Source organism: Schistocerca cancellata, chromosome 4 (genome assembly GCF_023864275.1).
Source record: "Schistocerca cancellata isolate TAMUIC-IGC-003103 chromosome 4, iqSchCanc2.1, whole genome shotgun sequence".
Lineage (NCBI taxonomy): Eukaryota > Metazoa > Arthropoda > Insecta > Orthoptera > Acrididae > Schistocerca > Schistocerca cancellata.
The window spans coordinates 148,409,969-148,428,545 of NC_064629.1; the positions used below are offsets into that span (position 1 = coordinate 148,409,969).

General features: G+C 40.6%; 1 protein-coding gene across 4 annotated transcripts in view; it reads right to left on the bottom strand.

Annotated features, from left to right (window-relative positions):
* LOC126185192 (bone morphogenetic protein receptor type-2) overlaps window positions 1-18,577 on the bottom strand; it is a 382,730-nt gene that overhangs the window by 91,915 nt on the left and 272,238 nt on the right. For all 4 annotated transcript variants that reach the window (XR_007536982.1, XM_049928060.1, XM_049928059.1 and 1 more), the window contains 2 exons: window positions 13,274-13,450; window positions 4,531-4,770 (listed from right to left, as the gene is read on the bottom strand). Coding sequence is in view for 3 of the 4 variants with exons in the window: in XM_049928060.1 (XP_049784017.1) it covers window positions 4,531-4,770; window positions 13,274-13,450 (417 nt within the window). In the remaining variant the exon portion in view is untranslated. The remainder of the gene's footprint in view (window positions 1-4,530; window positions 4,771-13,273; window positions 13,451-18,577) is intronic.

The window sequence follows — 18,577 nt, forward strand, 5'->3', positions numbered from 1 at the left end:
TGAACACCTTTTGTAAGGAGATATATACTACCAAACAAAACATCAGATCACAGTGTTTCACTTACTATCACCTGCACTTGTCCTGTTACCCACAGTGTTCATTAGTTTCCTAGGAAGCTGTCAAGGACAGGACATATGCTCATATGACATTTATTTTATTCAGGATCACTAATATTACCACTCCTCAAAGCATGTACCTTTCCTCCTGACTCTCCCTGTATACTTGTAAACAATGACTTATCTGAATTTAAAAATCACATTGCATGTACTTGAAATATCTCATTTATGAGAGTTTATTGAAACTTTACTGTGAAATTTCTCAAATCAACCAACTTGTCCCGTACCACTGCTTACAGCTAAGGTCTTCAAATCTGTCCCTAACCATAGTTTAACAGTGGCTATCCATTCATATGGACAGTTGGCTGGTGGCCATGCCCACATAAAAGACTACACTGTACTTCTGACTGGAGTAGGATGTGATATGTGGGGGCATAGGACATGGTCTTGTACTTGTCTCTTGAGTCTTCAATAGGGATATGAGCCCTGTAGGTGAAGACACTATGACTGTCTTAAAAATGACAGTAATTATCTGACAGAAGTTATTCATCAGTTATTTGACTCTTCCACCTACAAGCCCTGTCACAGTGATCTCGCCCCAGAAATCTTGCATAGCCTCCAATACCTACCCAAGACACTCACTCTCTTGCTCAAAACAAATGAACAGGACATCTCTGACTTGATGTCTGAATAAGTTGTTGGAAAGGAAGGACTATACATAGACGGTAGGACATCTCTGAAGTCTCATTTAAGGAGATTATGCTTTTAAGAAGTATTGCAGGCATTTTGAGGTTAAAAAATGTGAGGTACCTTACAGGCATGTTTGTAGGAATGCCTGTGGTACTGCCATGCCCAGCTGGGCGAGTTTGACATGAGTGGACAGGTACTGTTCCTGGATTCTAGGGGGGAACATCTGAGACCAACTGACTGTGTGTTCCACAGTCTTTTCTCACTTTCAGAAGAGAGTGAACAAAGCTTATTCACTGAGGGAGACCAAGTCTCCACAAAGTCAGTTTATGTTAAACAGAGCTAGCAAGATATCATGACAGGCTCTACTGAGTTCAGTTGTTACTAGAGAAACACTATAAGGCAATCGGGAATCAATTTCTACCTCTGGAAAGGCCCAGTGGTATTCTTCATTATCATTTAATGTGAGAACCAACCACCCCTCCCTACCAGTACCCAATGTAAGTGACATGTTTAGTAATGTTTAATTATAAGCAGACTGAATGGTCGGCCAGCTCTTACTTTTGGGAGGCAAAATTCCAAATACTAGGAAAAATTATTCCTAGCTTTCATAAGTTACCTGCTCCTCAATCAGGGGGGGGGGGGGGGGGAATAAAGATTAGTAGAGGAATGTTAGAAGTGAAACAGCTTTCAGAGCCAAAGTTCAGGATGGGCCCACTTGCTGTGAGGATGGGTAGAGGGGGATGGGGGAACAAAGTCTCTTCCCCTTGTCCTCATACTAAGTGAGTCCCTCTCAGCTTGAGGTCTAACTGACTGCACCTCCTTTCCAACCTCATCCATTGAAGCTTCCTTTCCTGCCTGAGGAAGGAACAGACAAGTTCCAGCACCTAAAAACTGTATGTTCCTGGTTTAAGACTTTCTATCAGTAGGTTTTTGATTGGGTGAACCTTGATATCCTCATGCAAAAGTTAAAATATTATGGAACAGTAAGACACAGCAGGTTAATGGTTTTTATCTTATCTGAATGACAGAAAGCAATGTACAGGTTTATTTTAAATGATGGACCTATTTTCAAAACTTTGTATTTATTCAAGTACAAATCCAAAATGAACAAGCTTTAGCCAATAAAAAGAAGAAGTTTCGAAGGTTTGATATCAATCTAATAAATTTAGTAATTTGTAATTAATTAGTTTTTAATAACTACTTAATAATTAGAAATGTGATAAATGTCATAAATGTTCAATGTGGCCACCATCAACTGCACAGAAAACTTCAATGCAATAGCCAAACTCGTCCCACACACACGAAAGCATATCTGCTGTTACTGAGTGCACAGCAACAGTGATCCGGTTCTGCACATTGTTCATAGTGGTTGGTAGAGGTGGGATGTAAGCAGCTTCCTTCACATAACCCCATAAGAAACAGTCACAGGCAGTGAGATCAGGAGATCTTGGTGGCCCGAAGTGCAGAGCCAGGTCCTCAAAGTCCCCTGCAACCCATCCAGTGCTGAGGAAGGGAGTCATTCAAAAATCCTCGTACACCATGGTGCCAATGAGGCAGAGCTCTGTCCTGTTGGAAAATGAAGTCCTGGGAATCTTCCATAACTTGAGGAACCATACAGTTGGTTGGGGTATTCCAAGTTCTCAACTGGCTCTATTGGTAGACGTACTGGGACTGCCCACAAAACTTTCTTGAATTCGTCAGATATCATCCTCTGACAAATGCGGACAGCCTATGCTTTTTCCCATGCACACATTGCCAGTCTGTTTAAATTGCTTAAACCAATGGGTAATGCTTTTGCGAGTTCATGGTTGAATACTGAATTTGGTACAAAATGCCCACCACACTGCAATTTGCAACTCACTTTTCACGTACTCAAGAGTGCAGAAAACCTTGTGCTCCACAGTCGCCTTCTCACTCACAGCTGACAGTGAAATGGAATGACGGCCCTATTGCCACATGAACTGTACTTGCCACTTCTGAAACCATCACCGCCCATCCGCTCGCCACCACCTATCAAAAACTTTGAAACTTGCTCTTTTCATTGGTATAAAGCTTGCTCATTTTGGATTTGTATCTGAATACATATGAATACATATGAATACATATGAATTTTTGAAAATCGGTCCATCATTAGAATAACCCTGTATATCAGTTCAGTGTTAAGCACATAACAATATACACTCAGAATTTAAAGCATCAGACATCGTGTATCAAAAGGTTCAATTTTTGTAAGTAGAAGATTGTTTGTGTATAACCAGAAACCACGGTTTCAGAAGAAACAAATTTTGTCTTTTTTGCATTAGATACAAATTAGTACAGGAATAAAATGTAACATCAGTTCTATTATGGAATAGGCAAATAATAAAATATTTGGTGTGTGTGGGGGGGGGGGGGTAGCTGTCCCCCCCCCCCCCCCCCAATTAGAAGATATTCGCAGTTTTTCACTAGTTTACTGTTTTATTTAATACGAAATGCTGCATGTTTTCTCAGATTGTACAAGTGCATTCTTGTATTTAAAATGTTTATTAAAAGCAGTTTTTCACTGGTTTACTGTTTTATTTAATAAGAAGTGCTGTATGTTGTCTCGAGTCCTTGTTTCCTGAGAATAGTATGACCTGCCCCCCCCCCCCCCCTCCCCCCTAATTCAGATCATGGGTATGCCCTTATAAACAGATTATAATTAAATTTTGGTGTGACTCAGTACATACACTTCAGTACTTTAAACAGAACCCCACAACCTATACAAATAGGTTTTGCAATTAATGAAATAAAAGAAGCAAGAAGCAAAAAGCGTATAGTTTTTGGGACTACAGATAGATCACAACTTTAATTGGAAAATCCATTGCCTAGAATTAATGAAGTGCTTTAGTTTAGCAACATTTGCAGTGCACATGTTTACTACTATGTTTGATTTAAAAATAAAGATACTATGTTATTATGTACATTTCCACTCACTAATGACTTAAAGAATCAGTTTTTTTTTTTTTTGGTGTACTCAACTTACTTGGATAGTATTTTTAGGACACACAAGCGTTTTATAAGAATTATATCTGATGATAATTCCAGAACATGCTGCAATGACCTCCTCAAAAAACTGTGTATTTTTACAACCCCTTCACAATACATATGTATTCATTAATGTCCTTTGTCACTACCAACATTTTTGTTTTCTCAATACGTGGTGAAAAGCAAGAATACAATAAATAGATCAAAACAAACTTCTACAAAGAAGGACTAGAGGCAAAGGAAAGATACAGAGGTACAAACATATTCAACAGCCTGCTAGAGCACACTACATATAATATAGATAATGTGGTAGTTTCTAAGGAGGAATTGAAGAACTTTCTATTTGGCAACTCCTACTCCACTGAAGCCAATTTTCACAGAAATTCTCAAATTTAATGTTTTATATTATTTAATGATTAGAATTAGCAATGTACGACAACAGTGTCTCATAATGCTAAGTCATTTCACTGCATTGCACTTACATTAAACTAAATGTACATCTCAGACTTATTTCCACATTCCTGCTGCACCTCTTGGTGAATTCCATGAAATATGATGAATGTAGTGTAGCTGGCAGAGAACATTTCAGAATGATATTCCACAATTATAAAAACTGAAGTGAAACTCAAGTAATGATATTCTCTCATTACCAATGTGGCTAAAAGTATGCACCTAACCCACATTACAGTTCATGAGAAATTTTTCAGTATGATGCTTCTTGGTATAGCCCAATAATTGCAAATATTTTACTGAGTGTCAATGAATATATTTACTTACCTACAATTGTGGATATTTTTAGGTGTTCCAAGGCATAGGTGTCGGATTGGTAATTTCCTGGACTTCCATTGTCCATAAGATGAACAGCATCAGCTGTCTGCTTGTAAATAGAGGCTTCATGTATCTTCCACAAAACGATTACTCCAACACCCACAGAAATTAACACTAGTACAAGGCCACAAACTAAGGCAATCAGAATAGTTCGATATCCATCGTCAGCAGGTTCCATTAAACTTGTAGCTATGAAAAAGAGGACGAGTGAAATATGTTGGTTATTTAATAATACTGTATCACATAAATAGACAGAAGTATTGTACATGTTAAAGGAAATTTTCAGAAATGCTCAACATAGAAGGATGATAAAAAACATAAATCTGCAATGTTATGTTACTAGTTCATAAAAATCAAGTATTCAAAATTTATTCTGAGGCAGCTACAGATGAAGTTCTGCAAGTCTAGTCTTTAAGTATAAATGAAATCACACACAGATCTCCACCAACAAAATTTGACATGTTGTTTGTGGACATTTTCTGATATTTTGGTATAAGGCACCTTTAGTCTCCAGAGGCTCATTACAGTGTAATAATTTAATTACAATTTGTTAGGCTTTGCTGTCAGAATTATCCCTGTTGCTTCGGCATAGTGCTGTCGTGCCGCTTTTCCACTGCATCCAGTGCACCCATACACAGTGTGCGAATCACTAAACTCCTCATCAGTTATTTCCCAGCTACTGTGTGTCACTACCAGAAAAATAAATCTGAGACAGAACAAGCAACACTGAATGAAACCTTGACGACCAGCAGTAAAATAAGCATTGCCGTTGTTAACAGCAAGTAATGTGAGTGAATGGAACAAGTTTGTTACCAAAATAGACCCACAGCATATGCTGTCTACATTTGCACTACTATGCACATACTTTCACTGCAATACTGATACAAGGGGTAAGAATCAAATTAAATGTAATTACTCAGTAACGAACCTCTAGAGACCACATGTCCCATACACCAAAATCCTCAGGAACTATCCTGAACAACTATCTAAATTTTGTCAGTGGAGTTCTGGTTCCCCTGGATATGATGTGTGTGTAGGGAACAAATCCAACAGTGTCCACAGAAAGTCTTAATGGCCAGAATACAACATGACTGACCATACAAGAAGAAGCAAACTGTATTTGTAATCAAATGCTGTTTTAAAACTGTGATAGCAGTATTCTTAGGATCGTGAAAGGAGCAAAATGACGGCAATTCTTAAATCCATTACTCACTGGACAGATGGAGCACATAAATTTCACTTTCCACTGATACACCAGGATATCCACAACAGTCAAGGCAGATGGAGACTAACTGGGGCTAAATCCCAAACCAACCTAACTGCTGCCGTCAAATATATGTAGCGCAGGCAGAAAGATAAATATTAGAGCCAAAACCTCTGCGTCAGTAAATAAATTTAAAAAGAGGTGGAAGACGAGTTTTTTTCTCCGCCCCGAGTTTCGACCATTGCATTTTCAGACATTATCCAACAAAGTAAATACAAATGCCGTATTGTTCATCTTCGAATGTGGCAGCATTTCAATGTACTACGAAAATCCGACTGGCAAAACTGTTTGGGATGTTTGTCAATATGGCCTACTCTACGTTCTGAATTTTTTTCCTACATGTGAAAAGAGATGGTCGCAAATAGGAACTTTTATGAATTGTTAATCACATGCAGTATTCTATTCACCATAAGAATAATACGAATATAAATATTTTGCCATGTATTCTTTCGTGTTTGCTGCTACCTCATTTAAATTCTGTCTGCCTAATAAACTACGAAACTATAGTGAGACAACAGCAAACGTGGAAGAATATACATATATGTTTATATTCATATTATTCTTATGCCTAGTAGTGATACAGTCAGAAATGAAGCACGGCAATTGACTAGATTTTTAAATCTAAGACTACTCTAATTTCTGTGCAGAATGTAATGTACGAAACAGGCGTCTGCAAAGATTTTCAAACGGAGAAAAATTTTCGCTAAACTCTCGTTCAGAACATCTTCTATCATAAGCAATCTATTATTTGGTTCTTGCTGATCATTATCAAAGAAAGCAGCAAAGAAAACAAAGAGCAGTCTCTTGCCATTGTTTCGCTGATGAGACAATTCCCTTTTTTTCTTTAAAAAAGCCATGCCGCGAGCGGCGGCAGGTCATAGACATTCATTATCAGAATGCGATAAACAATTCATGACACAGTAAAATAATGCATTTTCAGCTTAGAGTGACGTAAACACCTATAACAAAGAGAACGGCACTTATCAGATCAAAGAAAAATAAGCTATCAATTCAAACCAGACGAAGCACGTGAAAAAGGAAGGGTACCCGTATAAATACGGACGGAGCGCCTGATGCATACCAATGGCTACCTGGTAAAGCTTAACTGCTAAGCTTACGACTCGAACCAAACTACTGAAGCTGTACCGTCATTCATTCAACCTAAATTGTGTCTCATATTACTATGGACCAACTTTGTTTCGATTTGGAGGTGCGGCCTAAAACTTTTCTCTCCCCTAGAATTTCGAGTCTCAAATTTCAGGTGCGGCTTAGAATCGGGAAAATTTTTTTTCCTTGATTTCGAGTCTCATTTTTCGGGTGCGGCTTAGATTCGAGTGTGGCTTAGATTCGAGTAAATACGGTATCTATGAATATTGTATTACAGTGCAAAGGGACTTAAGTTGCATATAAACCTGTGAAAATAAGTAAATGGAATGAAGATCAGCATTTAATGTCCTGTCATGTATGAGGTTATTACAGACAGAACTAAGGATCAAATAGGATAACTAGGCATGCGCTTTTCAGTGAAACCATCCAACCATTCACTCTAATCAGTTTAGGGAAACCATAGAAAACCAATGGCCACACTGTCATTTAAACTCCGATCAAAGTTCATTGCCCAAACCACTACAATTTTGATAGTAAAACTGCATTTTAAACATTACCTAAGACTGACTAGCTAGACTCCCTCAAGGGACCTGAAATACATTCAAAACTAGGCTTTTATACATGCTGCAAAAAATGGACTTTTAACATAAATGGAACTATTATCACCACTTCAATCAACACCAACCTAACTCATGTCAAATTTTAAAAATTGGAAACTCCAGATTGGATTATCAACAGTGTAAGGAAAAGATAGACTGCTACTTATAATAAAGCTGACACATTAAGTTGCAAACAGGCACAACTAAAATACACTTACACACAACCTTTTGGCCATAAATCTGAAAAAAAAAGAAAAAGAAAATCATACACACAGTCATTCACACAAGCAAGCACACCTCAACACACATGACCACCATCTCCGGCAGCTCACACCAGAATGCAACTGTCATGTAAATGGAAGCAGCAATCTGAAGGGTGTGGGGAAGGGAAAGGGATAGCAGTGAATGGGTGGGGGTGAGAATAATGGTGGTTGGTGGAGTGTGCAGGGACTAGACTGCCAACAGATGCAGCGTCAGGGGCCTGTGAGGTGGGAGGGGGAAACAGGAAGTGAAAAAGGAGAGGTATAAGGAAAGATGTGTAAGTACATTGGCTGAGGACAGCACACAAAGAGGATGGGAGGCAAGAAAAGGGAGTAGGTGACAAGACAGAGGGGGAAGAAACTGTTGGATGGAGGGTGTGGGACAGTATGTTACTGTAGGTTAAGGCTGGAATAATTTTGGGAGTGGAGAATGTTTTGTAGGGATGATGATGATGAGCGTTTGGCGTCATTGGCCGGGAGGCCCCTCGCGGGGCAGGTCCGGCCGCCTTGGCGCAGGTCTTATTACATTCGGCGCCACATTGGGCAACCTGCACGCCGGATGGGGATGAAATGATGATGAACACAACACAACACCCAGTCCCTGAGCGGAGAAAATCTCCGACCCAGCCGGGAATCGAACCCGGGCCCGGAGGACGGCAATCCGTCACGCTGACCACTCAGCTACTGGGGCGGACTTTGTAGGGATAACTCCCATCATCAAAGTTCAGAAAAGATGGTGGTGGTGGTGGTGGTGAGGAGGATCCACATGGCTCAAGTAGTGAAGAAGCCATTTAACTGAAGCACGATATGTTCAGCTGCTTGTTATACCACAGGGTAGTTTACTTTGCTCTTGGCCACAATATGGTAGTTGCCATTCATCCTGGTGGATGGCTGGTTGGTAGTTACACCAATATGAAAAGCTGTACAATGATTGCAGCAGAGCTGGCATATGACATGGCTGCTTTCACATGTGGCCCAGTCTCTGATGGGGTAGGCTAAGCCTGTGATAGGACTGGAATAGCAAGTGCTGGAGGTGGACTCGGCAAGTCTTATACCTGGGTATTCCACAGGGATAAGATCCTTAGTCAAGGGATTGGGATTGCAAGTGGCATAGGGTGGACTAGGATGTAGTGGAGATTGGGGATCAACATAACTTCACTTTAGAAGGCGAGGGGGGGGGGGGGGGGGGTAATCTTGGGTATGATGTTCCTCATTTCACAGCGTAATGACTGTAATCAAAGAAGGATGTGGTTCAGTTCTTCCAGTCTGTGTTGATCTGGACGATGAGGAGGGCACTCCTTGGCTGGTTCTTGGGGATGGTGGGAGGATTTGGGGTGCGAGGGCTGTTTGTGGACTAAGTCTGGGGATAGTGCATGTTTGAAGGCCTTGGTGAGACCCTCGCCACACTGTGCAAGTGAGTTTTTGCCACTGCAGATATCCCATCCCCTGGTGGCCAGGCAGTATGCCACCTCCCTGTACACCAACATACCTCACGCCCATGGTCTTACAGTTATTGAAGACTTCCTTTCCCAACTTCCTTCAGACTCCAGACCCACTACCTTATTCCTCATACACATTCCTAACTTTATCCTAACTACAACTACTATTGCTTTGAAGGGAAGGCACACAAACAAATCTGTGGCACAGCTGTGGACACCCACTGTGCCACCCTCCTCTGCCAATCTGTTTATGGGCCATCTAGAGGAGACCTTTCTAGCTTCACAAAATGCCAAATCCCTAATTTGGTTCAGGTTCATTGATGATATCTTTACGGTCTGGATTCTGGACAAAGATGCCCTATATTCATTCCTGCACAATCTCAACAACTTCTCTCCCATTCACTTCACCTAGTGCTCCTTAATTCAGTGTGCCACCTTCCTGGACACTGCCGCCTCCTTTCTGATGGCTCCATCCACGCCTCTGTCCACATTAAACCCACCAACCACCAATGGTAACTGCATTTTGACTGCTTTCATCCCTTCCACACCAATAAATCCCTCCCGTACAGCCTGGCCATCTAGGGACAGAATACCTGTACTGACAAGAATTCCCTTGACCAATATGCTGAGGATCTGTCCAAGGCCTTCACAGACAGACACTATTACCAATCATCATGCCATGAAATGAGGGACATCCAACACAAGATCCTTCTCACCCCCCTCCTTTCCCTTTCCAAAGAGATGTTTTGTCGACTCCCAACCTGCACAATATCCTAGCCCATTCCCATGCCACTCCCAATCCCAATTCCTTGTCACAAGGATCATATCCCTGTGGAAGACCCAAGTGCAAGACCTGTCCAATCCACCCACCTAGCACTTCCTATTCCAGTCCTGTCACAGGCTTATCCTACCCGAACAGAGACCGGGCCACCTGTGAAAGCAGGCATGTCATATACCAGCTCTGATGCAACCACGGTACAACTTTTTATACTGGTATGACTACCAATCAGCTGTCCACCAGGATGAATGGCCATCACCACCAATCTGTAGCTAATAGCAAAGTAGTAGACCATCCTGTGGCACAAGATGCAGCTGAACATAAAATGCTTGATTTTAATGGCTGCTTCACTACCTGAGCCATGTGGATTCTCCCTACTACCACCTGCTTTTCTGAACTACGCAGACAAGAGTTGTCCTAACAACACATTCTCTGCTCCCGAAATTATCCTGCCCTTAATCTACATTAACATACTGTCCCACATCCTCCACCCAACAGTTTCAACCCCCTTTGTCCTATCACCTCCTCCCTACTCTTGTCTCCCACTTTCTTTGTGTGCTGCCCTACACCAATGCACCCAACCATCTTTCCCTAGTCCTCTCTTTCTTTACTCCCTGTTCCCCCCTTCCCCCTTCCCACCTTCTTGCCCAACAGCCTCCTACCCCTGTGCCTGTTGGCACTCTAGTCCTTGCACACTCTGCCAAACAGCATTCTTCTCTGTGCCACTCATACACTTCTATCTCTTCCCCTTCCCCACCCCCTTCAGATTGTTGCTTCCCTTCTATGTAACAGCTGCAGTCTGGTCCGAGCTGGCAGAGATGGTGGTGATGTGTGTGTGTGTGTGTGTGTGTGTGTGTGTGTGTGTGTGTGTGTGTGTGTGTGCGCGCGCGCTTGCTTGTGCCAATGAATGTGTGCTTGTTTCTTTTTCTGATGAATGCTGTGAACGAAAGCAAATGTGTAAGTGTCTTTTAGCTGTGCCTGTCTGCAACTTAACATATCATGTTTACAGTAAGTAACAATTTACCTTTACCTTATGTTCTTGTCAAATTTTGCACACAAAAACCAATTTTGTTCTTAAATAGATACACAAAGCAAAGCCGATGCCTAGCTGACTTTATTACACCACTATGTTATAAGGAACACAAACTGACTAATTAACAATGTCCACAAAAATTTACTAATGTTATTCCAGTTAATGAGAGCCAACTTTAAAAAATTAATAGAAAAAACTGGTAAATTGAGGAGCAAGATGACCTTTTCCGCTATAATGTTCACTACAGAAGACTTACACACACCTTATTCAGAGACTCCCTACTCAAACTCCTTCTATCCCAAAAGCATCCAGACAATCAATGGACATGCTGGATACAAAGAATTCAAAGTTCTTGGCTGGTAAGAACATGACAACAGACCAAAAATGGCCTGAGTTATATAGTCCGCTCCCCCCCCCCCTTTTTTTTTTTAATCAAGTCATTCATCATGACTCTGATACCAGCTCTCTATCAATTATCTTATAAAATGTTCCATTTTCCCCCCTCAGTCTTCCATCCAGCTCACTGATCAACAACAACTCAAATAGGATTTCAGAGGCCTGTTGAAAGAATATACAATAGTCACATATTGAGATAGTTTTCTGTTTGCCCTGGAGAAATTGCAGAACTCTCGATTACATACCTTAATATTAGTTCATCTATCGCAGAATAACACCTGTCATTCACTGTGAAAATATAATTTTCACGAGATCTGATATTAAATCAGATTTTACTTTAGTAAACATACATAACTAATATAATAGCTATGGTCTCTTGAACAAATGATCTACTATCATCTTGTTGAATCTTAACTAATTCCTGTGGTTTCCTTGGGTTATCACATACAAATGTTGATATGATTTCTTCAACAAGGTATGGTCCAGCAGCTAAGTGAATGGATCTGTAATTACATGTTAACACAATTCTTTAGATAGAAGCATACATCCCAGTTCTAAATGGTCATGCAGAATAGGAGATTTTTTTTTAAAAAAAACCTTGTCACCATACTGTAGCTGCCAACAGTCTTCCAGTTATTTGAAGGAACAGCTTTATTTGAAATGTTATTAAACTGGGATAAAAGCCTTATGTCCTACCTTCCTAATTCACATATCTCTCACCTCCCAAGAATTTAGGCTGCATATGAATGCCGTTTGCTATAATAAACAAAATGATCAAGCAGAAGGGCTCTTAGGAGGATGGCCGAAGCTATGTATCATGGCAAGCACGAGAGAGTTCATATTACTCAAGCATATACGAAAATGCTCGACTATGACACAGCTTTACTTCTCTGTGCTTAGCTAGTAGAAGAAGTGAGTTTGCCACATAATCAGTGTTTTAGATCCAAGAAACAAATCAGGTACTTGAACACATTGCACAATGCATCATACACTTTTATTTCACAACCCATTGTTTAAGTAATAATCTGCAGAAATTAGGTGCTACAGCTTGAGGATTAAAATGTCCATCATCGTGTGACGATTATTATGTTATTATTGACAAGATATGTTTAATGATGGTCTGTGCAAACAAACAGGAGCCACAGTTAATACAAAGTAATGTAAAAGAGGCATAGGTACAAACACAAAGGATATATGACATCATCTTTCTAGCATCCAATGATTTCATTCATATGCCATTTCATTGTTCAGCTTCTGAGTGGCAACATTTGACTTGATAAACTATGACATTTATTAATCTACTTTTGATTTGCTCCCAGGGATGAGACTAGAATTAAAATTATGGTAACTTAATGTAACAATAGAAATCCAGTTCGCTGCAAATAGTAAGGCAAGGACCATAACTCATCTTGCACACCATGCACAAAAATAATATCAAAACTAACAAAACTGAACACTGAGATGATGACTACATCCACAGTAAAATACAGCATAGAACCTGCACTGACCAGTGAAAGCATAGTAATTCAGTCCAACTCAGTAAAAGAAATTAACAATAGTGTTACCTGAAAAAAGAAAAGGAAATAACTTGGATCTACCAAGGGAGGGAATTTTGTGAATAAAACAATCAAACCATACAAAAAAAGTATTTTTGAAAGTTTGGAGATCCATAAATGTTCCGTTATTGCTCAAATGAGTTGGAAAGTCAAAAAACTAAAGTTTAATTATTGCCAAGTAAATGGCTACAATAATTAACAACATTAAGTCTGAAATCATTAATGTAATTTCACTACTTTTAAGAAATGTGAACACTTACCACGTGACAGGGCAGTAGTAATGTCCTCTGTGGGCATAACATAATCATCAATGAAGTTCACATTGCACAAGTTGCCTGAACAGCAGCAAAATCTTGAATTGTTTCGTGCAGCTGATGGTTTGTCAGCAATGCATTTTGTCTGAATGCAGTCACTCTTCCCAGAAACCTCCCAACAACCTGAAAGAAATGTTTAGTTATAGTTCACCTTTTTATCAGACACCAGTCGTATTAGGTTACAATAACAACTAAACGTCTATATCCGTAGGACCAAATTAAGGAGCAGATCTCTACGGTCATGGAATTTGTCAGTACATGAAATTACAACATAAAAGATATAACAAATAAAATAATATGTTTATGAACCCAAAGAAAGGCAAGCCATAAGTTTATGTAAGAACAATCAACAATATAACACAGGAGTCAGCTTAATTTTTCAAGGAACTCCTCGACAAAATAGAAGGAGTTACCCACGAGAAAACCCTTCAGTTTCGATTTGAAAGTGTGTGGATTACAGCTAAGATTTTTGAATTCTCGTGGTAGCTTTTTGAAAATGGATGCAGCGGTATACTGCACACCTTTCTGCAGTAGAGTCAAGGAAGTGCACTACAGATGCAGATTCGATTTCTGCCTAGTATTAACTGAGTGAAAGCCACTAATTCTTGGGAATAAGCTGACATTGTTAACAAAAAATTATAGTAAAGAGAGGCCAATGTCAGAATACCCAGACTAGCAAACAGGGGTTGACAAGAGGTTCACAAACTTGCACCACTTATTATCCAACGTATCCATTTCTGAGTCAAAAATATCCTTTGAGAATTGGAAGAGTTACCCCAAAATATAATACCATACAACATAAGCAAATGGACATGAAAAGTAGTCTACTTTGCTTATTTTCAAGTATCACTTCCTTCAGATATCGCTACATGTATATAGCAACACCAAATTTCTACCACTGATTGTCTTCTCATTTTCTACATTTCTCAATCAATTCAATCACTGCCTATATGTTATCAATTTATACTGTGCTTAGTTCATAATTAAATCTTACAGCAAAAACACTCATCCCATTCTGGAGTGCTATACCAGGAAGGAAGATTAAACCTAAACACTTTGTCAATGATGAGGTCAACAGAGATGGAGTGCAAGCTCATGTTGAACGAGAACGTGGAAAGATATCAGCTATGTCCTCTCCAAGGGCAACATCCTGGTATTTGCCTTAAGCAATTTAGAAAGACCACAAAAAACCTAAATCTGGATGGTCATATGGGGATTTGAGCACTAGTCTTTGCAATTCAGTATATTAACCACTGCACCACCTCCCCCAGTTGCTATATGAGAAGCAGCTGTTTTCAGCTTGTAGGTTTCCCTGAATTTTACACCAGACAAATGAAATGAATCACAAGTTTCAGTGAAGTGCACAAAGATCTCATAGAATGTGTATTACGGTGCCTTTGGTAAATTCTGTGCAGATATGTTCATAGTGGGTTAAACAGCAAGTCTGCAGTGTCATAATTAAAACTGGAAAGTACTTAATTTACAGTCACAATGTAATCTTTTATGTTTTTCAACAGTCCATACCAGTGCTTATGCAGTTAATAGACTCACAGGGATGGGAAGTACATGGTGGAAGAGAATTCTAGTAACAAAAACAACTAAATATAATTGAAACTGAGACCTGCCACATGAAAGGTTCCTCTGCAGAGAAAGTGCTTCATGAGGAGGGCGCAAGGTACAAAACAAGGGCCCTACCCTCTCCCCTTATTAACAAGTATGGAGTGTTATCTGAAACTGACAGTGAATCTTAACAAATGTGACACACTCCTCCCATTACAGAGCCTTCACCATCACATTCCAAGTCAAAAAAGACGAAGATGGATAGGGATATATTTCTGGTTGGGAGTTCAAACATATGGTTAATAATGGAGTCCTTTAGGGAAACAGCAGCAAGGGATGGGGAGGAGGAGCATTTGCATTCAGTTTGTGTGTCCAGTGAACTCATTCAGTCATATTGTGGCAGATTGTACCCTGATCTGAGATCATATTTGATTCCTTCCTATGATTGGCAGAAATGGTAAAGCAACTGACCTCGATTATGTGATATCAACTGTGTGCATATTATAATGAGGGCAAGTGGAAGGCCCTAACCAGATGCTAGTGATTTTGTGACCCATGCAAGTGTCAATGTTAAAACCACAACATCGGCAACTACGACTGAAATGAGCACGTGACTGCACTGGATGTTGGCGCAGTGACAGAGCGTTGCATGGACACGAAGGCTATCAGTGGCACCAATGTTACTGTCCAGTCACTTGCAGATGAGAGAGGAACTGAATTTCAGAGTAGCAAAGCAAAAGCAGAAATGCGTAGCTCCGATTTCAAAAATTCCTCTACAAAGGAAAATCAAAGAAAATTGCTCCAATTTAGTTCTTGTACCACTGGAAAGATGAGTGAAATAAGTTTCAGTGTCAGTGGTGTTGAGAAACAGCTGACATCATTTAAACTGAAGAAAGCTCCAGGGTCCTATGGAATGCCTATCAGATTCTATGTGAATTTTCGACTGAGTAATCCCCTTTTTCTAACTATAATCTGTCGCTGAACCCGTGAACAAAAAACCGTGCCCAGCAGTTCGAAGAAAGAACAGGTCACATCCGTTTACAAGACAGATGGTAGGCACTTCCACAGAACTGCTGTCCAATATCCTTGACACCGACTTCTTATAGAATGTTAGAATATATTCTGAGCTCAAATATAATGAGGTATCTCTAACAGAATGACATATTCCATGACAACCAGCATCGATCATGTGAAACCCAACTCACACTTCTCTCATATAACATATTGAAAGTTTTGGATGGAGGCAGTCAGGCTCATACAGTATTTCTTGATTTCCAAAAAGCATTTGACTCCGTACCACATATATGCTCATTACCAAAAGTATGGTATTTTGGGGTAACAAGCGAAATATGTGACTGGATTGATAATTTTTTGGTAGGGACGACGTAGCAAGTTACCTAGGATGGAGAGTCATTGACAGATGTAGAAGTAACTTCGAGTGTGCCTCAGGGAAGTGCGTTAGCGCCCTTGTTGTTCGTGTTGTCTATTAATGATCTTGTGGACAATATTAATAGTAATATCACACTTTTTGCAGATGATTCAGTTATCTATAATGAAACACTGTCTGAAAGAAGCAGCATAAATATTCAGTCAGATCTTGATAAGATTTCAAAGTGGTACAATTATCGACAACTTGCTTTAAATGTTCAGAAATGTAGAATTGTGCACTTCATACAACGAGAAAAAGCAGCAGTATCCTATGACTATTGGAATTGGTCAACTCATACAAATACCTGGGTGTAACACTTTGTAGGGCTACGAAATGGAATGATCACATTGGCTTAGTCGGGGGTGAAGCATGTGGTAGATTTCGGTTTATTGATAGCATATTGGAGAAATCCAATCAGTCTACAAAGGAAATTGCTTACAAATCACTCGTGTGACCCATCCTAGAATACTGCTCAAGTGTGTGAGACCCATACCACGTAGGACTAACAGGAGCGGTAAAAAGGTTTCTGTTCGAAAACCGTACAGCCCAGTATCGGTACGCCAATCAGGAAAAATTGTCGTGAGTAATGAGGCAATCATCCCATCGATGACGATACCTGTTTGGTAAAACACCGTGTTCTGCTGCGTGATGAAGTCCGTAACTGCCTGCTGTGCGTCTGCGTCAGACAGGAATCGTCGCCGCTTCAAGGGGTTTATTATGGGACGGGAAGCATGATAATTGCATGGGAAAAGATCAGGACCATAGGGCAGGTGCTCGAGGGTCTCCCACTTGAGCGAGGCTGAGGCTGGCTTCCCAGATCGACTGGCGACTTGTGTCGAATCGTGACCAGCATGGAATTTTGCGCACCATTCCACAACTGTGTTTTTCGACGGACACGAGACATTCTGCCTCAGACACATTCTTCATTTTCGGGTGGATGTCTACTGGCATTTGTCCTTCGGCACCCAAGAAAAGAATAACAGCACGTTGGTCCTGTTTGGACGCATTTGGTAATAACATAGTCATAGTTAACATTTCTACAGTTACCACATGCACGACGGAAAGACACAAATGACACACAAATCCCCTGCCTACCTGTCGGTACTTACATACCCGCATCAGAGTCACGCTACGTTGCATATAAGCTGCAGCAACGCCTTCAAACGGAAACTTTTTAATCGACCCTTACAGAATGTATACAGAGTAGGGTAGCAAGAATGGTCACAGGTTTATGTAATCCATGGGACAGTGGCCGGCCGGAGTGGCCGAGTGGTTCTAGGCGCTTCAGTCTGGAACCGCGCGACCGCTACGGTCGCAGGTTTGAATCCTGCCTCGGGCATGGATGTGTGTGATGCCCTTAGGTTAGTTAGGTTTAAGTAGTTCTAAGTTCTAGGGGACTGATGACCGCAGATGTTAAGTCCCATAGTGCTCAGAGCCATTTTGAACCATGGGACAGTGTCACAGAGATACTGAAGGAACTGAACAGGTAGACTCTTGAAGACAGATTTAAATGGGGCTTCTGAGGTCGTATATCCAACTGTATACAGTCCTTTCTCTCCCCATGCTGTTTTAAATAGCGAATCGGCAATGTCCTGCCTGACCACTTTGAACAAGAAAATGGTGTCTTTTACAGTACTGATTTAAGTGTGATGTCTTTCCCATACCTGTTAATAGTACAGACGAATGTTCGTTGTTTGTAGACGTCACCTCTGTCTTTTGTTCCTTCTCCAACTTTGCAACAACCTGTCAATTGCAATTGACAATTGTAAGACTGGGGGAATGGATACAGAAAACTGAGACGTCTGTGTGTGTCCTTTACAAACGTTCACAGTCTGTTACTAAGTTTCCTAACAAAGGACACTGACTTTTACTCGTATTTTACACGAACAGTGGCATTTTTGAGCCTCTTATTTGACTTCAAGCTTACGTGGTGGCCAAAACTAAGAAAGCACGGTTCCTAAAGGCACTACATATATGAAAAAGCTTCAGTTCATGTGGAGCAAGACACCCACTTAAAAATGTTAAACGTGGTGCGCCATGAAGGAATTAGTGTGGTGACTGAGCATTTCAGGACCAGCCCCATTCAGAACATCTGTCCTGAAGCCAGTCAGTCGCCACATAACACCAGGCAGCGTCTCTCTCAGGAGAGTCAAGCCTGAAAAACCATATCCACACTGTGGACACCTGCACACTGTACTTTGCTCACCCACCAATGGAACGACTTTTCAGCAGCCCATCGATTAATGAGGCCTTTTCGGACC